At 40.1% G+C, this 26,337-nt stretch overlaps 1 protein-coding gene across 1 annotated transcript in view; it reads left to right on the top strand.

Annotated features, from left to right (window-relative positions):
- The first annotated feature begins 4,375 nt into the window (after nt 1–4,375).
- The window catches only part of nectin1b (nectin cell adhesion molecule 1b), a 70,360-nt gene continuing 48,398 nt past the window's right edge, over nt 4,376–26,337 (top strand). Inside the window, exon 1 of the mRNA XM_008308976.3 lies at nt 4,376–6,018. Coding sequence (XP_008307198.1) covers nt 5,967–6,018 — 52 coding nt within the window. The 5' untranslated portion in view covers nt 4,376–5,966. The remainder of the gene's footprint in view (nt 6,019–26,337) is intronic.

Raw genomic sequence — 26,337 nt, 5'->3', positions numbered from 1 at the left:
AGGACTTCTTTACAACCGTCTTTACTCTTAATTTATGCCACATCAAGTTGTAGAGCAATACATCCATTTTAATCCAGAACCAAAACACAGCTGTAAGCCCTATAGGCATATTAAGGGTTCATTTCCTTTTATTGTCTTTTATTTGTTATGGTGCATGAGGCAGACACAGCGGTTTCATTAAGTACGCAAGCACCATTAAACATCACATATATCAGACGGTTCACATGATAGAGAGAGTGTTGATGCCATCCATCTGCATGTTTATCCTGTTTCTTTACAGAAGGTGAGCAGAGGTCAGATTTTAGATATCCTATCGATGGTACTGATCATTTAAGGTAAACTCTGGGTGCAGTCGGCTGGTGACTCGACAGACTGACAGTGAATCACTTGTCCTCACTTGTTACTTTTCTTTTACTTGTTTTCTTCCCAACGCGCTTCTGAAAGTGATTTCCTTTCCTTCCTACAGTAATTTTCTCAGAGCACAGTGGCAGGGCCCGGCAGCCAGAGTGTGTCCTGCTGATCCGTGTTTGAAGGAAAAGATAATGTACTGTCAACAAACAGATAACATCTTTGGCTTCACCCTGAATAAAATTACTTTTTTTTCTCTCTGTTGTGTTGATGTGTGAACAAAAAAAAAAGAAAGAGAGAAGATTAAAGCATAATGAGTATGAATTATGTTTACAGCCTTCAAATTACTGTTTAACGTTTATGTCAACAAATGATCTGCAGTCACTAGTATTTGTATCTATCAACTGATGAGAGACTTGGCAGGAATGAAAGTTTGAATCAAAAAACAAAATCAGCAACTCTACGTAGGTTGCAAAATTAAAGACGTTACCGACATAAGCTATCCTGTTGCTATGGTGTCGCTCTGGTGGGGATTTCTGCCTACTGTGCAGAAGGTTGTCGGTTTGATTTCCATTAAGTCCCTAATACCAGGGTGGGTTGCATAAGGGTCTGCATCCAATGTAAAAAATCCTGCAGACTGTCACCTTCAGCACCGTTATTTATCCAAGTACTAAGTCAACAAATATTAAGTCTTTAAGGTAAAACACCAGTTAACTGATTGGTACAGAGAAACAAATGTAGTATTCAAACTGGACATGGAAGTTAGCAGCCCAAAACTTAGACGATAAACAACCATAGCTATGACAGGTATTTTGTTGAATGAAATAGTATTTGCACTAGCTTATACTCGGTGCAGTGACATATTGTGTTTACACACTGTGTGGTAGTGACACACGGTGTCACTATAACCAGTGATTTGTTTCTCACTTTGCGTAAAACATTGACAAAACAGGGTGAAGTGTTTTCTTATTAATGCCTGCATCCGATGCCTCTCCAAATATTCATTACCCGGGCCAGTTCCTAAATCTCTACCAGCAGCTCGAGCCTCGCCTTGAGCTCTGACATGAGCTGTAGTGCAGAATAACCGTATCAAATTTCATCAGCTCGCCTGTAAATCAATCACAGCCTCAGTCGCTCGATGAAAGGGGCAAAGGAGTTAATTCACCCAAGGCAAAGGGTAAATCCAGAGAATTTTAGCCTTTATGTGCCGCGGGCAGCTCGGCCAAGCATGGGCCCTTTGTCGTCTTGCTCATACACTCCAGAAGGCCAATGCAATCATTGCTGACTAATGAACTCTTGCCATTGGAAGAGTTCCTCTATAACTCCCTTTGCTTAAAAGCACATTCAAGGCAACATTTGTTGAATGGTGTTGGATAATGTCACTTCCACCAATAGAATCTCTTCAGCTTTAACAGATTTACACTCACTACCCATCCGTCACGTCCTCCAGGCCACTACTGCTGCGACCTTTTAAATTTATGAAGTGAAAAGTTTATCTTCCAAATGTTAAAAAAAAAAAAACGCTGCATAAATTTGATGTAGTAAATCCCGACAGCATTTTCATCCATTATGAATGGATGCTTCTTACAGGATATTCATGAATTCCCACTTCATTTCAGTGCATGTTAATACACTAATAGACACTCATATGTATCAGATTTCATGATATTATTCCATTTGGCTGAGATAAGGGTTTCCATTTACATGACTTCTTGTGATTAATCACTCTGTTAGACAAAAACAATTTTATTTTATTTTTTTATTAAGTGCCATAACATTTATTTCCAAACGCCTTAACATTAGCATTTTATACAGTAGCAGCTAAATTAAATAATTATTAAAATCTGCACTTAAACGATACAATGGGAGGCAGGGTTTTGTAAAAAATCAATCCTCTTTTTATGCGGATTTACAGAATAAAAGCTGGTGAGCAACAGATGTTTACAATGATAAATTAATGATAATAATAAAAACGTTATTATTTATACGTTAACGTGCGATAACAAAAATGGCGGCGCTAGTTAATTAATGAGCTAGTGCAATAATAACACGTTGAGTTGCTGTAATAAGATTTAAAAAAAATAAAATTATCCTACTTTTTGATTTGATCTACAGTATGTTCCTGTGTTGTTTTCTGGTGTTGTAGCTGGACGATGGGCAGTGCTTATTTGCCATGCATCCCCACACTTACGAGGAAAGTGTTAGTCACATCTGGGTTTCCATTTGCGTGATTTATGAATCATTGCCCCAAACAATACACTGACCCTAATAACCAGGCCGGCGCTCTTCTCTCATGCCAGGTAATTTGTCTCGCTGTTCAGATAATGCAGATAATAATCCTGGGCTGCACATAGTAAATCATGATTTTGGCCCAGTGCAAAAGTCCATACAGTAGAGGATGACCAACTGCAGTAACATGCATGTCATTCCTGCCTGGCCTACTGTAATTATGTAAAGGGGACTGTCCACAAGAGGGAAGTGTTATCACACTCATACTCTCTCATTTGTTTACAGTCAAGGATCGCCACATGTCTGATCCTGTTCGGTTGCTTTTAAACAGGAGCAGGGCTTGTTTAAAGAAGGGGAGGAGGGAGGAACAGAAGGACTAACAACAACATTACTTTACATCACATCTGACTACATGTGACGCATACATATTAGCACTCATGCTCCATCTACATATTTGAGCACAGAGCAGAAATAATGCTACAGTCACCCTCAGTTTTACCATCTCAAAAGCCTGCCTTGTGGAAAATACAGAGCAAATACTGAAATAACTCAAGATCTTTACTCACTAAAGTCTCTTTGCAATTATTTGAAATGTCATTATTATATCTTCAAATTTTCTTTTGGGACCCAATCAAATCAAGCACTAGAGTATATTTGTTCATTTATTGTCTCTTGAAGACGTCGAGCCGTGTTTTTGGATAAACATTACTTCACTTTGAACACAGTTGTGTTGACGGTTTGGATCATGATTTAGCTCCCGCTGTCCCACTGTCCCACCGTCCCACCGTCCCACCCTGATTTAGATTTGAAGTTAGATTTGTGGTTTTACTGATGCTGCAGGGATGAGTGGGTGTTGGTGTCCCTGATGGGGCTAGACATGTCGGAAACATTAACGTGATTGGTTGTAATGTGTATGAGTACGATATTTTATAGATCTCAATGTATATGAATGCATATCAGATATATGGCTGATATAAGGATGCATACATGTACATATGTGTGTATAAATATCGTCAGTAAATGTAGTACTGACACTAGTATCTAAATCTAATTCCTTCACTGTTTTGTGTTATTATCTGGCTCACTGAAACAACTGAAACATGACCATGGTTATTGGTTGTATACAGTTACAATTTATCAGGTCAGTTTCTGTTAAAATGTTTTATATATATATAACTTAAACAGACAAAAGGTTAAATACTTAATTGCACTCTGACGACAAATGGAATTAATAAAGAAAACAAAGAGCTAAGAACAATGAATGGCCTTCTGCTGCGACCAAATGAATATTGGAGAGATGTCATGCCAGTGACAACTATTGAGTCCCAGTTCAGAGTTTACTGCTGCCTTTGGGATCTGCGGGGACCACCCACGCTACAAGAAACTCACAACATTCATACAGTTTGTTGTTGAAATTAGCTTCCCTTCAGCATTAGCTCCTAATACAAGGGGGGTTTTTCACCAGGCCATGAAGGCTCAGGAATGGGAAAGGCCCTTGTCAATCCTGTGTTGTGCACATCGACATGCAGTATTGACCTCCACATGGACCCAAGACAGACGGCACATCTTGATCAGTTTAACTTCATTTAAAAGAAAGGTCAGCATGGGAGTGCATGTAGGAACAAATTCCTTAAAGCAGCTTCACCTACACTTTCAACCTCCCATAACTATTAACCCAAAAATGATTAAGCATACCACAAAGCTAAAACATATGTTTCCACAGTGTTTCATGAAAGTTCTATGACAAATACACAACCTTCTAACTTCATATAATAGATCTGTGGAAATAGAAGTAAAAACCCAAAACATGACCTTTGACACTTTTAAACCCAATGTCAAGAAGAAGCCATACGGCTAATAGAAGATCTATGTGTTTGATCTGACAGGGCAACAGTGGAAGAGGACAGTTGGGCTGAGATGGAAACAGAAGATCTGCTGTGCTAAGAGAACGTGTGCTTAGAGAAAAAAAATATTCTTTTTAACCCACAAGACATTTTACTACTTCATAAATTCATGAGTTTTGATATTAAAGTATTTGATTAATTAAATTTGATACGGAGTCACAGCACTTGGGGGTGGAGGGGCAGTGTATCAAAATGAAAATAAACGTTCTGTCTTTAATTTCCCCAACCACCTTACGTCACAGGATACAGTGTCTGACCGTGTGGTTTTCTCAACATTGCATTTGCTTGGCTCACCACAGAGGAGCTTTTGGTTATGAATCATTATTGCATGAATGGCTACACATGCTGTGTTTGTCCTTCTCCCGACTCTCCACCCAGGTTCTGTTAGAAACACATCTGTATCCTAAAGGTTTCTCGCTCTGTTCCTTACTTTGGCTGCAAACGGATGGGGCGGGGAAGGGGGTTGATGTTTTAGGAAAAGTTTGGGGGTCACTTCTCTATGAGGGTTGAAGCCAACTTCTCCTGCCCCTGCTTTCCAAGCAAGCTGTGAGGTTTTTTTTTTTTTTTTTGCAGGACAATCCATGCTCCTCCTCCCTTCGCACAACGTCACCAGATCCCGATCTCTCCCAAAGCCTGAGTGATCGTCAGCGGCAGCAGCAGCAGCAGCAGCAGCTTATTCTAGTGGCAGAACAGTGGAGCAGTGCGCGCAGAGATAGACAAAAGAGTTTCACATCCCATAAAAAACAGGAAGGAAAAAGGGGGAGACGGGCTGCACCAAGACCACCCTGCCATTTCCAACTTCATCGACCTGGACTCCTGGTGTGTCCAGCTGCAGACAGGCAGAAGAGCCTGGAACTTATTGAGGAACTGCGCCGGCAGATTATCTGTGAGGTGAAGTGTCACTTTTGCTGACGGGAGGAAAAGCTGGACATTTCCCTGGAGGAACTTCCCAAGTGTTGGAAACTTCCCAGTGCAGCATCGATCGAGGACCTCCCGCCCACTTTTAGCTGTGAGGCTCAGCGGTGGAAGAGAGGGGAGAGATAGGGTGAGAGAGAGAGAGAGAGAGCGAGCGAGAGAGAGAGCGAGAGAGAGAGAGCCAGTTGTGCAGCCGCTGCGGTGAATGGAGCAACAAAGGCTGCATGGTTAAACCAGAAGAGCTGCGTGTGATAAACCCCACAGCTCGTATTTCGCAGCTTTAACAGCCTCATCTGCACCAGACCGGATCCGATCATCTCTGTCTCTACTCTTGCGTCTACTTTAAACAAACTCTTGCAGCAGACGTAAAGTGAGGCACGGTGAGACGCACGACTTCTGCCTAAGTCTGTTCTTGCTGCTGTTACTGCCCATTGAGGGAAGTGGACTAGTTTTAGGGGGGCCGAGGTGGGATTAGCAGAAGTTGCATGCTCGTTGTTTGTGGTCTCAAGTCAGAGCCCACATTCAAACACTTTTCGGGTTTCCAAGACAAGATCCGGACAGTTAGGAGCCATGGCGATGTGTTTGGGGCTGTGGATACTCATGTTGGCGCTACACATCCAAGGTAAGCCACGGGAAACGGACTATTTGCAGAAAAATGTACCTAAGTTCATCCTCATCATTATCACCATCCTAATCCTCATCTGCTCCTCTTCATCTCTGTTTCTTTTTCTACTCTCCATCCTCTGACACTGTGTTTGTGTGCGTGGGATTTCTGCCACAGCTCCCATGTAGTCAGGGAGAAGTCAGTGTGATCGATTAAGCGTTGAAATAACGTGCAGATGAGAGAGACGGTGTGGAAGTGTGCTCAGTGTTTAGACGTTGGCAGAATACGTATGTGGATGCAAAGACCATGAAGTTACCCGAGCTGCAGGCAGATGGCGACATGTGCAGCGCAGTAAGTCTGACATCTCCCAAGTTTCCAATATCTCATTGGTGTAGAGAGCCAAGAGTGAGGTACTCTATAATGGCGGTGGTTGTTGCTTGATTTAAGAGTTTGGTAATTGTGTAGAATTTTTATGTCCGATTTAGTCAGTTTATTCCTCATTTTTGTACAATTTTTCATTGTACAAATTCAATTGCTCCTGTGGCAGGAGCACAGACTTAATGAGTCACAACCATCTTTTTACAGCTGTGGATAAACATAGCAGGATATTAATGTGAACACAGTAAGGCTCAGCGTTACAGGCTGTGGTCAGGGGCAGGGTTCTGGGAAGGCTGTGCAAATGAAAGAAAGTCAATGCAGAATCCTAACAATCCTCAAATAATAGCTGAACAAATCTGTCAGGTGTGTCCTATGATGAGATGATGGTTTCGCAAAATAATCACTGTGAAATACAGCCCTCTTAATCCGAAAGGGCTTTGCTGTGAAACGAAACAAGTTAGATTCGACCGAGGCTTGCGTGTACTGGTGTGTTTGCTTTTGTATTTGCGATCCATTATGCAGGAGAGGTTTTGAAAAGCTCAGCTGCAACTTTGCTGGATTGTTTACATCTTGGACTGCTCATTGAAATCGGGAACTGGAAGATGTTCAAGTGTGGTCAAGACATGTTAGATCATGTTTCCAACTGAACCAATCATCTCGTTTTTGTTGGCTGTTCAGTGATGTTGCCTTTTGTTGTATATTCATTAAATAAATAGTTTTACATGATCTGTTTTTCTCCAGCTCTTGGACAGCCAACACACTGACCCTGTTCTCATTCCTTATGGCGTCATGTGTTCAGAACTGATTAGAATACTTTGATCAAAAGACCCTGTCTGATTTACATTGAGATGATCCCTTTGCTCGTGAAGATGATCAGGATTAACTCCGTTCCCGTGGGATTCATGGTGAAAATCTTTTGAAGCTGGTCATTCAAGGGAGTGGAACATGTCTTAAAAAGAAAAGAAAGAAAAAAACACACACTTTGAATATTTGAAAATGTCTCAATTTAGCCAGACTAGGAGTCCAAGAAAAAAATGAATTAAACTCCATGCAGAAATTCAATTAGGTTTGTTTTCTTGTTTATTTAAAACATAAAAGTCACTATAAATCCTTCTCTCAGACGTCTTTATCGAAGGGAAGGGCTTTTAAAACTTTTATTTCTGCATTTATTTGTGCCCAAGTCTTTGACATGCAAAAACAAGAATTTGGAATTTAACCCCAGGGTTAAAGGGTGTAGCCATAAATGCCCACGGTCTTTGATGGTCTAATTGATATACAACATGTTCCAGACTCAACCCTCATTATCCAAGCACAAACAAGTGGGGAAGGCCCTAACAAATGCAAGTAGCAGCAAACTGCGTAGCAGTTATCCATCAGGGAAAACCATTTGTGCCTGTCATTGTAAAGGACACCAGACTGCCAAATATTCCAAACTTCCTGCCAAATAGATGATCAAAAAAAAAGGAACGTAGATATTAATGGAAGTGTGGATAATCACAGGAGCTCTGCTCCCCTTGCCCAAATTATCTTTTTGGATTTCCAGACCAGAATCTATTTGGGTGTATTGATTTAGCAACTGGGTGATTGTTTTTTGGCTGGTCTCAATTCTTGGGTCCTGTTTCTGTACGAGGCCCTGAAGATTCCGTAGTCAGGCACTGGCTAAGCGGAGGTGCCAGAACTAATCTTTCATTACTTTTTGATAAATCATTTGGGAAATAAACTGCTGAACAGTAGAAAAACATGGACTTTTAGTGTTTTCTCATTCCAGCTTGGAAATTATTTAGATGAAAATGATTGCCTGTTAAAATGATATCTTGGCACCAGGTGAGCTGCAGTAATCACGCTGCAGCCTCATGTTGTTTGGTCCTGTCAGTCATTTGAGTTATGTGGGTTTTTCTTGAATGCTTCATCCCTGGGCAATATCACAATCATTTTGTGCTCTTTTTTCTACAATGTGCATTTTTACCAGAGAGTCTTCATCACCAATTTTCTACTTCTCACAGTAGTTATACAGTATTTCAACTCCCTAGCATTATAGTCTTGGTCTGCGTCACACAACACTTTGTTGTGACAAATGGTCACATAGAAAGAAGAGGTTTAGAAGAAATCTGCCAGCTGATTGATTGACTGTAAAATAAGGGGCGTCTGACTAAAGACAAACGAGGGCATGTTTATGAATAGTGTTGAAATTCATGTTTACTTTTGAGCAGTAATATTCCTTGTCTCCCTCCTACATATTAAAATTAGTAATTTAATTCATTTTTTTTAACATTCCTAATCTTCATAGAAACATGTAGTAGTCAGTGAACGGCATTCTATTTTACATACATTTCAGTTGCCATTCTGATAAATAAAGAGCAACACTCCTGGTTTGTTGTGCATTAGTGTGAATGCAAATGTCTCTGATCCTCATTCCCTTGGGAAGTCTGCTGTTGGTCCCTTCTGAGGTCACAGATAGAAGAGTGCACTCGAGATGCTGGAGAGCTTGAGGCGAGCTGACAGGAGTTTAAGCTTCACTTTTGCCACAGAAACTAATGAATACACTTGGACCCTCTTTGAGCAGTTAAGCTCATTCTGCTTTTTCTGTCAGCTCTTTGGCAAATTCTTCTTCTAATGTCGTAAAGTCTCCCTCTAAAGTATAGTTTCTGAAGTTGTAGTGATGGAGTGGGCCTTCGTTAATTTTAGGAGGGAAATTTATTTCAGTTCTCTGTGAAATTGTTAAAATATCTGATCGTTAAGCCATATGAATGGTTCTTCATCCAAGAGGCCCGGTTGCATGTCGACAATATTCAGACATGGTATTACCATAAATCTTACATAAATGGCTCACAAGTGGATGGCTCTAAGTTACAATGCGTATGCACTCAAATGTATCCTGAAAGAGTCCTTAGATTTGGTTATTCAACCCATGTGTGAGCCAGGGCTGTATTTATTTAATACATGGCCCTGTTTTAAAATGGCAAAAATGAATATTCATATTACATGAACAGAAACCTTGTGCTTCAGAGACGCCACAATTTTAAACTGCCTCTGGCAATATTTTAAATGAACAACGCCAAGAGAAAAGGCCGATGGAAAAAAATGTTTTTATCAGCTACAACAGTTGTGAAAAGAAAAATCATCCTTTACCTTGCATATTTTATAAAAGAAGTTCTTATTGGACCCATTGTCCACTGTTGTTTCTGGTTAGACGTGTATGGACTTAGGGAAACATCTGCTTGGCTGCTTTGAATGAGGGCAAATTGTGTGGGCCACAGATGGTTACCACTTTCTCTTTGCCACATGTATATGTAATGGAAACAAGGTCCCTTGTGGAACCTGAGGATAATTCCATGCGGGTCCTACCTTTCAGGCCTGATAGTACCCACATACAAATGCTGACTGGGTAGTTCACAGCTTCTCAATATACATAAATGATAAAGTGAAATGCATTTTTATGGGTCTTAGTGCGGATGGAGGTTATTTTTTGATATGGAGCAAAAAGAGTCACGAGGTACTGTAGTACTGTGAAATGTAGTAATTTTCACTTTTGAATCAGTACAGGGACATTATGACGATGTTTAACTTTTTTTCTTTCCTGTCACTTTCAGACTATCTAGATACCCACTGAATTTTGCAACAAGAATACATTTGTGGATCAGTTGTCAGCCTAAATAAAAAGTATTATGGGAAAACGATGTATTCTCTGAGTGCAGAAACTTGAAAAGTGGTAAACATCTCTTTTTTGTGCAGAATGTGTAGCCAATATTAGGATTAAAGTCAGTTTCACGGTCTCAAGTGACAAACCCAAATCTCACAAAAGTGTTTGGATTTGATTCTCCTGCCAGTAAACTAGACCGTTCCAGGGAAAGCGGGACCCTTAGTCAAATATTGCAAGTACTGTTTGTTTGAGACATTGACAGCCTGCATTTACCAGACATCATGTGCCATCAGGACAGTCACTGAAGACACACATACACTCTTTTACATTCAGTAGTTGTGTTTGCGTACAGTCTGTGTTTGGGGTTCCTTCCTTCACCTCCCTCTCTTGCCTCCTACACTGCAGACAGCCACCATGCTCAATCAGGATGGATAACACATTTATCACTTTCGCAGCGGCTTATCACGACGCAGCTACAATGTTATGCTCTATATCCTTGAAATTCTTTTTAGTTTCCACCTAAATCACAAAATCAGCATTGGAAAAGGAAATCAATAAAGGGGATCAAATCACACTCTGAACGTTTTTCAGATTTGACATTAATCTGCAGAATCACTGGTGCTATAAAGGCAATTCGTGTCGAAGTATTAAATGGCAAAGATTCTTGCTCTTCTCTTCAAAAATGAGAATTGCATTAGTGACTACTCTTCTCCTACTTTCCCTTCGGTATTTCTGAGATGGCTCTCCAAAAATATTCAGTGGCTTATTACAGTTCTTGAGTTGACGTATATCTTCACAAGAGAAAAAAGTAAATAATCTTATATTTTTGAATTGGTATTCTGACAGTCGGCACTGTTTTTATACCACACATTCTTGGCTAGCTAATCATATGTGAGGCTTTGGTTTGAAGTTATTTGGTAACTACATATAATCAGTCGTTTTGGTTCAAGTAAACATTTATCTCAGCACACCAGCAGCATCAGTCTCTATGGATTTCCCAGGCTCTTCTGTGAAGAAGGTGCAATCTTTTTTTGGGTGACATTTCAGTCTGTGGTTTATATTTTTCCAGTTCAAAGTGTAGGTATTGAATACTTCTCTGTTTTGCCAGAGACGGTTAGTCACAGGCTGTTTTGGACTAAGAGTTTGAAAGTCCTGGTCATCCCACTGTGGTTGCATGATTTGAAAGAAAACAGGGCTCACTACCAAGGCTGTAAAACATAAACACAGGCAACCGCTGGTTTCAAGACTCAAGTTTCATTCTAGACTGACGTTCATCAGTCATGACTGTAATTTCAGTGATGTATGCAAAGCTTTGCTAACCCTTTCTCTCAGTAATATTCCCAGCATGTTGGTGAAGAAGTGATTGCTGTAACCACATTTTCTGCTGTTTGACTCATTGTGATAAGTGCTGGCCCACAGCTCTGTCTTTTATTGTCAGGAGTCTGACCTAAATATTACTTGGCATATTGGTTCCTTTCAGAAGTGTAGGCTTTAAATTAAATTCATAATAGAGGTTTCCCCTGGCTACGGTACCATTCTCCTTTATCACTAATAGAGAATTTCACTGGTAATAAAGAATAATTCCATAGTTCAACAATAGTAATATACTTTTCAGTTGGTAATATGGTATTGAGTTCCTTAGGAATGTATTGTGATTTCAATTTAGGTTTTTGGACAAAATATCCTATAGAGAGAAAATTCTGAAAACTTTTGACCTTAAATAGTCCGTGTACGATATATTCGATATGTGTCTCCAAAACATCCGATCGAAAACATCTGCCTTCAAAAATCATATCTGTCAATCCGATTAGCCTAACAGCTCGCCCACTGCACATGCCATCCACTGATAAACACCCTGCAGGGGTGCAGATGAAACGGAATACACATACACAGAACCCCCTTTTTCAATGAAAATATCAAACAGTTCATAAAATTTTGCAGCAGCTTTCAACCTCTCATTGCAGACAGGCTCAGAATCAAAGTAATATCAGAATCCTTATCCTTGTGACACAACACCCGGGCTTTCACAAGGCTCATAGCTGAGCTCCTGCTAGAACTTTTACATATTTCCTTTTGACTGTCTGCAAGTGCGTGCACGACCTGCTCCATTGTTACCACCCTCCTCCTGTCTCTTTGCTCTGGCTTTGAGGATGGCGTGTGCTGAGAGTCAGTTCAGTTAGCGCTTGATACAAAAGGGGGTTTGTTTCATGAAATGTTTCCCTTTTTAATGAGTGATAGTGTTCACTCATTTAGTATTCCGCACTGATATCTCCCTGGGAGCTGACAGTGCTTCAAAGCAACAGCGTGGTTTTGGGGGGTGTGTGGGGGGAGGGTGTCAGGCAGCAGTGGCAGAGCTGGAGGTATGGAAAGCATTGGTTGTGTGTGTGTGTTGGGGAGTTGAGGGGGTGCTCAGAAAACACGAACACAGGTTTATTTCTTCTCCCTGACATGTAGCTAAGCTCTCAGTCTGCTGGAGCTCGCTACAAAGCTCCTTAGTGCCCTTATCCTGCGCAGACAAGCAAAATATGACTGATATAGGTCGGCTGTGCGTCTGTCAAATTTCTTTGTGTGAGTGTTTCATTTTTTCTCACACCTTTCCTCAGCTTTGAAGATAATTACTCCATTCGGAAGCATTCTGCCGCTCATAAGTGAAGGTTTCCTATAATATTTTAGCCATCACTTTTATCATCCACCTGCGCTGCCGCTGACACAACAGCGTTTTTCCCGCAGTGCTCGTTATTTCACCGAGATTGAGGTCAGGTCTCGCAAGTGATTAGAAAAAAAGAAAAAAACAGCTGAGAGGAGAATTTCTGAGTAAACACGGTTTAACTCTGCCTTGAAAGATAAAGATGAACACAAATATATTTTGCAGTGTGGCATCGATCCTTCCACTTTGTTAGTAGGGTCTATGCCAAAGTAACTAATGTAGTCTACTATTGATTCTCAGTTTCAAGCCTGGCTGAGTTTCAATCCAAAGTTGCTTTGTTTTCACAGGCAGGTGTGCCAAATGGCCTCTGCTGCTTTCCCTGTACATCCTCTATTTTTTATATGCATAACAAGGCATGTTGTGATGAGTAGATTCTGTGTTTCGGTGAACGTGGGTGGTTGAGTGAATAATCAAACCACCATCCCTACCCCCAGGGCTTTGGGCTACTTTTTTACCCTTTAATCCCATGGTTTAATGTGCCTGGATGTGTGGTAGTACTGCACCTATTTTAATTATTGGCACATATAAATGCAAACATAGCTGTAGGCTATGATGGTGACGAGAACACATTATACAGTGCATACATTTATCACATACAAATCATGGCTTATGCTAGTAAAAATTACAAAACAGGAAAAGAGGCATTATTTTGCATTATAAGCACAAAAAAAAAAAAAACGTTTTATGCCGTTACACAATGCCATTACTGAGGTTATTTAGCTGTTTCACAAATGAATAGCCTGCATGCAACATGCTAACAATTAAAACAAACCCACATCAATTGGTAACCAATTACCACATAGAAATGCTTCTCTGATTTGGGCATTCATAGCTGCAAACAACTGAATAAATTACTTTAACCACCACATTAAAAACAACATAATGCAGAGATTAATTGTGAATGAAAGTAATTGTTAGTTGCAGCCAGAATAACATCTGCACTTTTTTCTATTGTGTTCTACAGAATGAATTCATTTGCATCTGTTTTGCCTATTTATTGCTTTTGAAAGGAAGCATGTTGCTACACTTTAAGTGTGCATAGTCAGACATTGTTCAACAATATGTATTAGCCACATTAATTGTGCTTCTAGAGAATGTTTCCTGCAGCAGCAGCAGAGACAAGCTACGATGTTAGGGAAGTGAGAGTTAGAGGGAAATTACAGACAGACAAAAAAAAAAGAACAAAGTTTGAGAAAATCACATTTGGTGACCTGTCAGTATGACTTGGCCATAACTTAACTTGATTGTTCTGAAATTAGCTAATGAGCCAAGTTTTCCATCGCAACATATTCCCCATTGATTTTGTTTAATCTCTTGTTTCAATTGTTCACACACACACACACACACACACATATTTATGTTTCTTTCCCTTAAAGGTCTTATCTCAGCTTTTTACTCAGACCATTTATTTAATAGACCATATTATTTCCAACTGTTGCTACCACTTAGTGTAATGGTGATGGAGGGATTGTGTTTCATCACCTAAACAGGAACGCAATTGTAAATTGATATGATAGATGTGACTTGATGCTGTAAAGCCTGCTGTCGTAAAAAAACATGGTGGGCAATTTGAAAACTCACTAGATCTGTGATCAGACATATGCAGAAAAATGTTAGAAATGTTGATTAGTCACGATTAATCATGATTAATCGTGACCAATTCAATGTATGCCTTGATATAATAATATGACTGAAGATTTTAATCATTTGACAGCCCTAATGGTTTCTAACGTCAAAAAGAGTAATTGCATTTGAAATACCTGTTCTAGTCCACAGCTACATCTCTCCTGCTTCACCCTCTCCGCTTGACTTGTTCTACCTTTTTTCAGCAGAATGTATTTCCTAGCAGATTCCACATGGGAACTTCCACTCTGCCAGCAGACATCTAACTTGTCTTAAGGTCTACAAGAAAAATTAACCAGTCAGAAATCTAAAGAAATCTGTGGTGGCAGTAGAAGATCCACTAGGGGCCATTTTGCAGCCTGCAGTTGTCAGTTGAACCATAAGGATGCCAAATGTCACGTCAGGCCACATCAAAACAGAAGCTCACAGGGTCAGGGGTCTGTGTCCTCTCCCCTACCCATATGTTAAAAACATGAACATCAACATTTACGACTCTAAGTTATGCAGATATAATAGGCAGCGAACACCCACTGGCTGACCCAGCACCCACAAAGCACATAATCTCACAGATGAAGAGTGGGAGGGAAGAGTTCAGTTTCCTGTCTTTATTGATGCATCTGAGTCAAGTTTCCTCTCCCTTTTCGACAATGTGCTCTGTTCATGTAGTGCGCGGGCATCGTAAATATTTATTTGAGATTGATTCATGAACTCGGAGAATGTTCCAATTGTGGTGTACCCTCTTTGTCAGCATTATGGAGCTGAAAATAGAAGCTAAAGGAGAACAAATGTTGCAATAAGAAAGTTGATATTGAAGCCTTTTGAATACTGCAGCAAAAGCCTTAAAATATCTTTCCTCCCATGACCTGCAGACTCATGCCCTTCTGGAAGCCAGGTCTTTAAATTACGTTGCAGACTGTTACTGGAGGTAAAACAAAAGTACATTTGTTACGAGAAACAAGGGGGGAGAAATTGAGATTTACAAGTACGACTTAGTGGGGGATGGGGGTAAGTAGAGCTGTTTGTGAATAAGGCCATGGTCCAAGGTTGATACTTGCTTGCCCTGAATGGTGTTCTTGGCTGAAGTTCTGTACAGGCACTTCAGGGCTCCATACTGGATGAAAAAAAACTGCAAATGAAGTTCATTCACTTTTTCCAGCTCAATAGGACTCCCCACAATAACCTCTCCAGTCCAAGGCAAACACGTGCTCCCTCTTGCACATTTTAAGAACATTAAAACACATGGGTAATATGTTATGTTTTAAGCTCACATTGCATTTAAATGTGCCAACGACTTATTTTGCGTGCCTATTATTTTGGATGGAGCCATTTGTATTTTGAGTCCTGAAAGATTAAGAGGCTATCAGGTCTTTCAACCAGTGAGTAGAATATCTGTTCTATTCTGGAGAACCTTAAGATGGAGGATGTATTCTCACCTTTATGTATTTACGGATTCTGGTTTCTACAAATAATTAAATAATGTGGCGCTTACTTTGTATTCTGTGGTTCTTACTGACTGGTGTTTAGAATACGATTCCTGGTGAAGGGACGACAGCATTCGCTCATGTAAGTCTGGTGGTAGTTTTTTTGACCTCTCACCATCGGACATTCTCAGTGGTGTGAGAAGTTTGGGGGCTGTGTTGTTGTTTGCCACACTTCCTCAGCCTGCCCAACTCCCCTTTTCACTTCCCCACTGCTGATGCCTTGTGACTGGCGTAGGGTGGATGTTTGTTTTGCAGGGAAGACTCTGGAAGTGCACTGAGGCATGAACTTGCGTTTGTCTGTGCCCCGTCGCAAGTGCGCAAATGCATACAATTGTGCGCCCGCCCAAGGGAGAGTACGCTCCACGTTGCCAGCCCCTCACCCTCCTGATCATGACCCACTTTCTTTTCTCTGCCCATCGCTCCCTCTTTAATTGCTACGCAGCACACTGAGGCCATCTGCTAGAGTGAGGCCTGTCGCCATGGAGATGCTGGGAGGCTTTTCGGATTTGCTGTGGACTGGGAAATAGAGGTCATGAATGGGGGTAGGGTTTAGGACAGTCATGGGGGCACCGCAACTGTATCACGTGACACTGCAACATAATAGTACACTTACTGGACACATTAGAAACCTTGCATGCAGTCGTCAAAGAATACTTCAAAAGTGCAGTTTGTAATGACATAACTTTTACCGGAATCTGAGAATGTTTATATTTCACACATAAATAATTAATGGTTTTTGATGTGACGACATTGTTTTATGTAAATGACTCTAGTAGGAGTTTGTACTATCAGATTAAGTATTCGTGACATAGTACATTGAATTTTAGATCAAATATTGTACTGTAAAAACTTTGGCTGTAGCTTTTTCTCTACCTGAAGTTCTCTACCTTATGTTGTGTTTTTGCAAACAATTAATTTGATATTGGTTGAAATTCTGCTTTCTGTATTTCGAAAAGGTTTTCTGTTCAGTGAAATGATGAATGTAATCAGATAATACACTGCAGTGGAAAGGACAGCCCACAACCGACAACTAGATGCAGAGGTTTACACTGTAGCAGCAGAGAGGAAAGCCAGATGCTTGTGTGCAAGTCATGGAAAAACTGAAAGTGCAGCCAAAATTCAAGGTTCCAGAAGACATGGTCAAGAGGGATGACTAAGAGGAGTGGGATGTGTTGGTTACATTTTAAGAAACCTGTTGTTACAACCTTTTTGAAAATATGCACCTTGTATCTTTTTTATTGAATTACTTAAATGCTTAAAATAAAGAGAAAAAAAAGGTAATTGGAGTGGTTCAAAATTAAAATGTTCTTTGAAAAAATGTGACCTACGTTAAATTGTTCGCAAATGCTACCATTGGGTTTTAGTGACCTGTTGAGGTTGTTGAAGATAACCAAACGTCTCTATGTAAATGTACCTCAATGTTCTCTTTTATTTCTACCCCCTCTTCTTAACAAGAACCAGGCCTGCTATATATAAAGTGTCAGCATGCCCTGATGCCATCATTGTCATCCTAGCATGTGCAGACAGCTTATTTTGCTCCAGTATCACCCACCATTGGCAGAGTAACACAGGAGGATTTGACAGCAAAGGTGGAGCTGTCAATTTAAACTTAAATTCAATATTTGATTCTTCAGCTGCTGACTGTGGAGCCAGACAAGACAGTGGACCCGGAGCCTGTAATTGGACCGGGTTATTTTTTCAATTGTGTGGGAAGATACAGTGACAGAGAGAAACATTTTTTTTCCAGTCATTTGCCAGTCAAGGTCATAGCGTCGAGGGCTGAATGTGTAGTATTTGTCTACCGTGTCCTTCGTCCTATCGCGGCTTATCCAGCTGCTGCTGTGCAAAGGTGAGACAGGAGCTGCAGCTCGCTGCAGTGCACTAGGTTATGTGCTCAGAGAGATTAATCAAACTATGTGATGTTAGACCTAATGAAAAAGCTGAAGTTTGGTCCTGCCAACACTTCTGTGCTTCTGCCTAAACTGGGTTGAATATCATTTTCTGTGTCCTTCCTCATGTTGTCAAAAGGGCAGCAGATTTATACCACGTGAACCCTGCTCACTGATGGGAAGCAAACTCTTCTAAAGGATTATGTCACGGCGGAGAGCTGAGGAGGAACCTAGTTAGCTAAAGTGATTTTCAAAGTCCTTGTTTGGCCAAACTCATGATTGCAGTTTGAAGGAGGCCACAATAAAAGAGGGCTCTTAATTACTCCTCTTCAAGTGTGCATGCTGACTCCAAAGTGGGGCCTTTGATTTGGTAAGGAGGGCGTCTGGTTCCTCTTGCCTTATTTGAACTAAGTTTGATGTCGTGTTTCAGTGCAGCCTGTATACTACATCACATCTATGGCTGTTTATTTTCACACGCTTGCAATAAACAAAATGTCATCGACTTCCTATGGACAGAGAGAGAGTTGTTTACTAGTCAATGAAAGGCAACCCACAACCACTCAACGGAATATTTATATATTTACCCTTTTCATGGCATTTTGGTGCGCAGAGTCCCTGGAGAGGAAAATGCATTAAGCCACTCACTGTATTTACTAGTGTTGGATTGATGCCGCTATGTGAAGGCAGTGGAGGATGGGAAATTGATCATCAGTGAATGAGTATCAGGGGATTCTTGACACACTCAACTGCTTTTTACGCAATAAACTAGGAGAAAATGCATCAAGCGGAAACTGAACGGGAAACTTGCGAAGTACGAGACCCCAACACATTCTGATTGGCAGCCGTGGTCGTGATTTGTCATCATCTTGGCATATTTTTATTCTCCTGGTGGATTGACAGGCCTGCTCTCCAATGGGGCTCATGCAAATTTGACTGTTATTATTATGAGAGTTGGGGCCTATTGTTGAGCATTTTTCTATTGAGTACAGGGATGACACTCATGCATTAATGAGGTAATTCCTGGAGCAAAAATGACTGGTTTATTTAATATTTACACAAAGACTGGCTCTCACACTGGAGCCAACAAAGGTTCCATATTCTACGAACTGAATTCTTTTATTCTTCCACTTTTCCTTGTGACACAAAAACCTGACAGAAGTATAAGCTTTATCATTTTACTATTTTGGGTTTACCTTTCACAAACCAGGAAAGATGGAAACTATAATTCAGGGCAGGTTTTTGTTCTGTCGAATTAAATACAATTTTAGTTTGGGTGGCAGGATCACTTCAGTATAAATGTGAGGTTTGTAGTGAATATAGAGTCATTTGTTGAGCTCATCTATGGAGATTGTACTGATTGCATGTTTTTTTGGATTTTTCCAAAGTAATGTTTACGAATACTGAAAGGATTACAGACATTATTGGTTCACGATTATGTCGGTTTTATTTAAATCCACATAATTGTTGATTATTTTTCACTCTTTTCCCAGAGTAGTAAAAATTGCTCCCACAGGTTTTGTTGCCTGAACACACAGCGGTCGTGTTTGCCTTGTTCAAATTACAGGGTCATTATCGGAAACCAAATTTAAACTTTAGCTGTGTTCCTTAGTTAAACACAGTTTCCAGCATAAAACAAAACCTTTTTAAGATTATAATGTTGCATTCGCTGAACTCTCACTCTCACCATGAAGGGAAAAGGACACGTGACTATATTGATATTGAACATACGGTAACACCATTAAGAGAATACATTTGGAGGTTAATAGGAAGAGAGAATAAATGCAGAGTGGAGGTATACAAAAATAATTTTACAAAATTGCTGAGCATTTTTGTTGAATTATGAATTTTTTTTGGCTGATTTCATACTTTTTGGTCCTCCCCAGTTTTGAACAAGTTTTGTTTTTTTATTGAACTAACATCATATAGTATAATGAATCAAAATCAATAACATCAAATAACACAAAGTTTATTGCTTCCCAACATATAATCAGACTAAAAAACAAGATGGTATTTTTTATATGAATAATCAGATTATTTAACTTGGACGTCCATCTTGTCCTTCTTCTCCGGTACTGTAGCTGTTTACCTTTAGCTTTCTATTAAGGAAATTAATTTTATTTTATTTATATCGTTCTTTATCATAGTATGTCTTTTCCCGCTATTCACTATCACTATTAGCTATGACTTGAAGTGTAGAGTTATGATTAATATTTATAGGGTGCTGTCAGAAGCTGTCAGCCACAGATGAATCAACAATTCTTCAAAACCCAGGAGCCAGGTAAGGTGAAATAAATCAAAAGCTCTTCGGGGGAAAATTCCACCTGGCTGAATAAAAAGGGCCCAATTAGAAAAGTGTAACCTTTCTCCTAGGAGGACTCACAGTGATTTATCACTATAAAACCCTTTGCTCCGCCCTCTTCTGTTATATGTTAAGAGAACTGCAGGAAATGAATATGTTCTGCAGAGTAAATGAGCCCAGGCGCCATGCAACTGCAACTCATGCATCACAATGGATAGAGAGCAGGCTTCCATCTCGTGTGAAGTCGCTTTGCACGCAGTCACACAACAGCGAGGTAGCGTTGTACTTTTCAATCCTCTATAGCATGCCTGCATGTGTAGAGGGTATTTTTAGAAACACACGTGCACACATAGCTGACTGTTTCTGACGCAATATGTCAGAGCACCATAATGTTAGTGATTGAGTCAGAAAGTCCTTAATTTGCCGGAAGTTCTGCAGAAGGGATATGTTTTTTTACCGACCATTGGGGGTGGGGAGGGGCATGTGCTAACCTCATTGTGAGCATGAGTGCATTCACAGCATCACTGTGTCCTTCCTCTTTACACGAGAGAAAAGTGACTTATCAGAGTGCTAATATCTGATTGGTTGATTGACCAAACATCACAGACAAAAGACTTTAATCCCTGTTGTTAAAACAGGAATTTAAAAAAAAAAAACTTTGGTGAAAATGTATAGGTTGTAGTTTCTTTAAAAAAAAAAAAATAGCAAAAACTTTTGGGGTGATGTGCGCTAGTGCAATACCCTGCTGTGAAAAAGCACTTTGCAATAAAAAAGCCACATAACTCCACTGTAAACACAGAGGTTAGTGTCTTATTTACGAGCTCCTACCCCCACAGCTGACGTGTTTGGCACAAATGTCCTGCCGTCTTTATGAGGCAGCGCAGGAAAAGTGATCCAGGACAGAGGCGGATCCATGTCAGGATTCGCTCTTCGTAGTGTCTGCTTGACGGAAGTCCCACGTCCTCCTTCATGGTGGACCTTCAGCGACCGCAGCTGGTCTGCTCTCTTCACCAGTTCATTAACTGTCACAGCCTGTGCTGCCTCAATTGAGCAGATGCCTTCAGGAGAAAACAAAGCTGACAGGTCCCCGGGGTTAATCACACTCATCAAGAGGTCTGACGCGCTGTTGCCAGGTGTGCCACACTCAAGCAGCACTTGGTCTCCTTTTGTTGTTGCTCTTTGAGTTTTGCCATTAGAGTCAAGAGTTCCAGATCTGTGTAGGTCTGATAATCACACATCAATACATTAACAAAACTAACACCTGAAAAAGCACATTTCTTTGACAATATTTGTCTCTTTGTCACATTAAAGGTTAACATTTATTGCACATCATCGACAAATATAATAAAACAATAGAAAGCACATTGTTGTTGTTTGGCCTTGCTTACTGCAGTATAATGCAGTCTGTGTTTATCTAGTACGTGTACTCTCTAAAAGTGATGCCTGGAGTGCAGCTGAGAGAGCAGAAATGAATGGGAAACAAAGTCTGCATTAAGTACGGCAATATACGCTGCACATGCTAACAAAAGCTATTAATGAAAGCATTATGGATGGAGGTGAATGGCAGCTGACACACAGCTCACCTCACATTAGTGATTTTATTTTAAAAAATGACAGTGTTTTACAGCAGAGAAGCAACGCTACCTGCATATACGATTGATATTACAACTGTACTGTGACATTCATGTATATGATATGATCTGAAATGCTTCTGTAATCTGTATATGTGTAAGGTACTGGGAAGCACACTTTTGGCAGCACACTGACCCATTAAAAAAAAGTCTTTCAATAATTAATTTTTTTTTTCATAGCAAAACAGGAAAGAAGCTCTAAATTTGCTGTTGCCAAAACCCAATAAAAGAGTTCACTGGACGGTATTCCTTCAGCGTGTGTTAGCAGCCTGTGTTGTAAAAGTTATTTTATTAGGGTGCAACTGCCAAGAAGAAATAAAAAAGGAAATATGGCTGATGTCTATATTTGCATTGTGAGCTGACTGTGGGGTGGTGATATTTGCACAGCCTAACTGCCACTAGCTATGAAGCACACAGTAACACTCTGGCTGATGGAGTTGACCGTTCAGCACCAGGGAATGCATATGTCAGCATGGAAGTCGGGGGACGTGAGGGGTGGGAGTGCTGATGTGTGTGTAATGAAGGATGTCACGGTTCGCACAGGGATGTGTCCATACCTTCGTTTTGTGTTGACAGTACATTAGTGTTCTGTAATGTGGTTAAAAGGGAAGCAAAGGGAAAAGAATTATTTTCCTCCACTGACATTGATGAAAGTTATGTAGTAACACCTACTGTTCCAATGAGTAGGTGGGACACACTATAACACAATAGAATAACAGGATAATTACATAACACATGCAACGGAAAATTGCACCAAACATAATCATTTCTAGGAATCACGTGTTATGTGCAGATTACATTCTAACAATGTCAACCTGGTTGAAGCAATGTTGGCCCAGCCATGCAACTACATCTCCACCTAAATGTGCCAAATCACAACGTGGGCTTTTGCCAGTTCAATAATAACAAATACATTTTATTGCAAATACACATATTTTTCACAACATAACACCCAGGAGCTAACTACGTGTCAAACATGGCACAGTTAACACAGCAACACGGTAATCTGAAACGTGAATTCTGATTTGACTGAACAAGGTAAAGGGTAAATACAACGCAGTAACCAAACCAGTATGACTGGTTATGGCACTCATATTTCCATCAGAAAAATTGAAAAATGAATATGTCATGGTGAAGCTCGCCACTCCCGCCCACTGACAAAAATGGCGGTTGTTATAAAGCATCATCTATCATCCTGGGACCTTTCTTCTTCATCTTGTCTCATGTGGGGTCTAACTGCCAGCGCGGGGATGGCATTCTGTTTGACAGGCCGCTGCAGATGTTAAATGATGATGACACAAAGAGGGAGCCAACCGTGCTGGTCCTTACAGAGATGTTCTCCATGCGAGAAGACTTTACTGGATTTAAAAAGGACCAACCTAGAATCAAATTACAGCTCTGCTTCTGACAAGTCTTTGGCCAGCATCTGATGTTTGCAATATACTTTTTTTTTTTCATACACACCTAAATGTCAGATTGTATCATGAATTGCAGGGATTTGTCAGGTTCAATATTTATTTTGTCAATACATACAGAGCACTTTTTTTTTTTGGTTTGGCCACATTTGTCTGCAGCCATCTTGTATCTATTAAAGTAGTGAATGACTTCATGTGTTGATCTTTTTTCCTTTGTCAAACAAAGGTGTTGCACACATGTCTCAACAATCTAATTTCCTACTTAATGAAACCCAAAGGTTGCAAATGGAGCATTTGAGTAGTAATAACACAGAGGTAAACCACAAGAAAAACGGACTTCTGTGAAAAGAAGTTTGTATTGGTTAATGTTTACAGATCTATTCTCAATGAAAAAAAGAAAATTACATTACAAATCTGTGGAATTTCACTGTTAAATGTGTTCCCACTTCCAATAACTATGGAACTTCTAGGGGACATGCCCCCCACTTTGCGAAACACAAAAGTTCTCAACCAGCAAATTAAAATTGAACATTTAAAATAGCAGTTTATGCTAAAACATCAATTTAATCCGTTTTTCACGAATCGCTGTGTTTTCAGTCATCATTATCCTTGACTCTAATTGGTTTTCCCGTAAAGACGTGACCCCAGTTACAATCAGACGATATAAAGCCTGTGTATAAGATGAAATGAACACGTGTAGCCTGTGTATAAAATCTCTGCATAAATCCCTCCAGGGACGGACGTGTCACAGCACTTTAATGCAATCAGACCTAATTGGAATTGATTAGGGCTCAAGATTAAGGCGGAGTGGATCTCTTATAATGGACTGTGTTTTATCTTTCCCAATTCATACTGTGGATATGAGCTATACATTTATGTTAAATTATTTAAATGTGAGTTATATATTAAAAAAAAACTTTATTCATATCAACATATTTTACTTGTGATAGTTTCGATTCCAGCTTGTCAATTGGAATTAGTTAAAAGCTACTGTATGGGGACGTGTGTCATCAACCAAATGTCCTCCAGGGACCTGAAGCATTGTCCTACTGTAAGTCATATCCAAAGTGAAAGTATTTGCCAGAAGCGTTAAGAATAACGATACTGATAATATTCATCTTGGTGTTTCAGTTTACCGTGTATCAATTTACTTTACCCCCGGAGGAGATTTCTGCACCCAACTCTTTTGTTTAAATGAGCACTGCAGAGTGTGTCCTATCTGTTGTCGGGATACGGATACACAGACCGACCTGCCGTTTGGAAAGTCGTCTTTCTTGCTTAGGTGTGTCCTGGCTGGTTCTGGATTTACATCAGGTTCAGTTACATTATAAGATAAAGGATTAATGGCTTTTAAAAGCTCAATATGTCCTTAATGTAAAATGCCGTGGCCTTAGCTTAGCTTAGATTAGTATGTCGACAGCTATAATGGACATATTAAAGACATCAGAGGCTTTTGTAAGACAGAAAAACAAGAAAAGTATCACTATCCTTGATCTATACGTCCTGATCCAGAAAAAAATGACAATAATGGCCTTATTTTTAATCCCCTTTTCACTCAGCTGCAAGGTCTAGTCAGACTCATTGTGTTGAGTCTATTAGCAGGAAGAAAAGCTTGTTTTCTTCTCATAAAATATATGACATGACATAGGTCTTTAGGTTCAGCTGAGAAACCCTGGAGAACAATTAAAGGAGTGAATAAGAAAGCACACCTTTTCTGTTACCTGAAAGCAACATGTCAATACATGTGGCTCACACTCAGTGCTGTGACTAATGTTTGTACATGATGTCAGTACAATGTCATAACAGATGCTATCGGATTAGACGGTAGATCGCAAGAGAGAAATGTATTTTAGTTATAATTTGAACGTGGATCAATAAAAGTACTAACCAAAAAACATCGTGCGACCATTATGTGTAACATGTGAGCAAACATTTTTTTTTTAAAAAACACTTATTGGTCCATAACTCCACCTTAATCTGATCTACTTTAATGGTCAGTCTGTTCTCTTTTGGGTCTCGTCCAAATCTTTTACTTTGAAGTAAAATGTATTCCTATTGTTTCTGCCTAATCTTGTTAAAAGACAGGGATGCAGGCAGACATTAAGTAAAGGCGTATGTGCACTTGTTTGGTGGGAAAATCACAAGTTTCTAAGGACAGGTCTTTTAATCTCTGCATGTTTGAAAATCTCTCAGTCGTTCTTGCTTCTAATCTTCTGATGGTCTACAAAACAGTTCTTAAACCAAAAAAAATCCAACATATGTTTCGGTAGTTTTTTACTTTTTCCTATCACTTTTATTTACAAAGAATAGAAATGTAGATGTGACTTAAGACTGACTTTGATTTCCCTTAAAGGTTTTGTTTGTCCAGCCTTGTGCCCTTTATTTATAGCAATAACACAGCAAGACTTTGTAGTTGTGTTTTTTTTTTCTTCTTTGGTTTGCATTACATGATTCTTTACTGTAACAGCATCCATCCCTCTACCTTGTCATTCTTTGCTGCAGAGCTGAAATTCCACCCTGCCTCCCGGAGAGCTTGCTGCTGCGATCCTTTTTTTTTTTTTTTTCCATACAACACCCACGGCACACGCTTAGTTTCCATAAAAAAGACACAGAGCAGGCAGTAAATTTATTTTTCATAAACAATGCTCCTTGGAATTTTTTTGGAAACTTTTTTGAAAAACAGCAAACAGCCAGGGTATTCTAAGGTTATAGGGAATGAGGGTTTTGGTAAAAAAATCTTCGTCATAATGCCTGAATCGGCGACAGGTGAGTAGCGACTGAAAAACCTGCTGCTGAATGCAAGCTGTTTTCTGTGACAGCTTCATCTGTGGAACCATATTCTCCAAGGGCTCAAAGCCTGCCCAGAGATCACTGAGACCGTTTAAGATTACATGTCTGCTGGCAGGGAGCAGCAGATAGGTGGAAATAATTGGCTTCGTCACCTTCCCCGTCTCCCCTCCCCTTTTACTCCTGCCGGTGATGGCAAACACAGTAACATGGCGGGGGTAAGAAGAAACCAACCTTTCAACACCCACCTGAGCTACTTGTCTAATCCACACTGATGCCGTTTCCCGGCTCCTGTGGCATATAATCAAGAGAGGGAACCCTCATGTCCCCCGCTGATTGGGTGTAAAAGAGGTTGCAGACCCAGTTTCATGCAATTAGTGGAGGAATGCCAGGCACTAATAGAACACAGAAGTGTTGGCAAAGCATTATGATGGGTTCGTGGAGCTACAGGAACTTAAAAAAGGGAACGATTGCCCAGAGGAAGAGC

This window comes from Cynoglossus semilaevis, chromosome 4, assembly GCF_000523025.1.
Source record: "Cynoglossus semilaevis isolate Cse_v1.0 chromosome 4, Cse_v1.0, whole genome shotgun sequence".
NCBI lineage: Eukaryota > Metazoa > Chordata > Actinopteri > Pleuronectiformes > Cynoglossidae > Cynoglossus > Cynoglossus semilaevis.
This window is presented reverse-complemented; position numbering and strand designations above follow the sequence as displayed.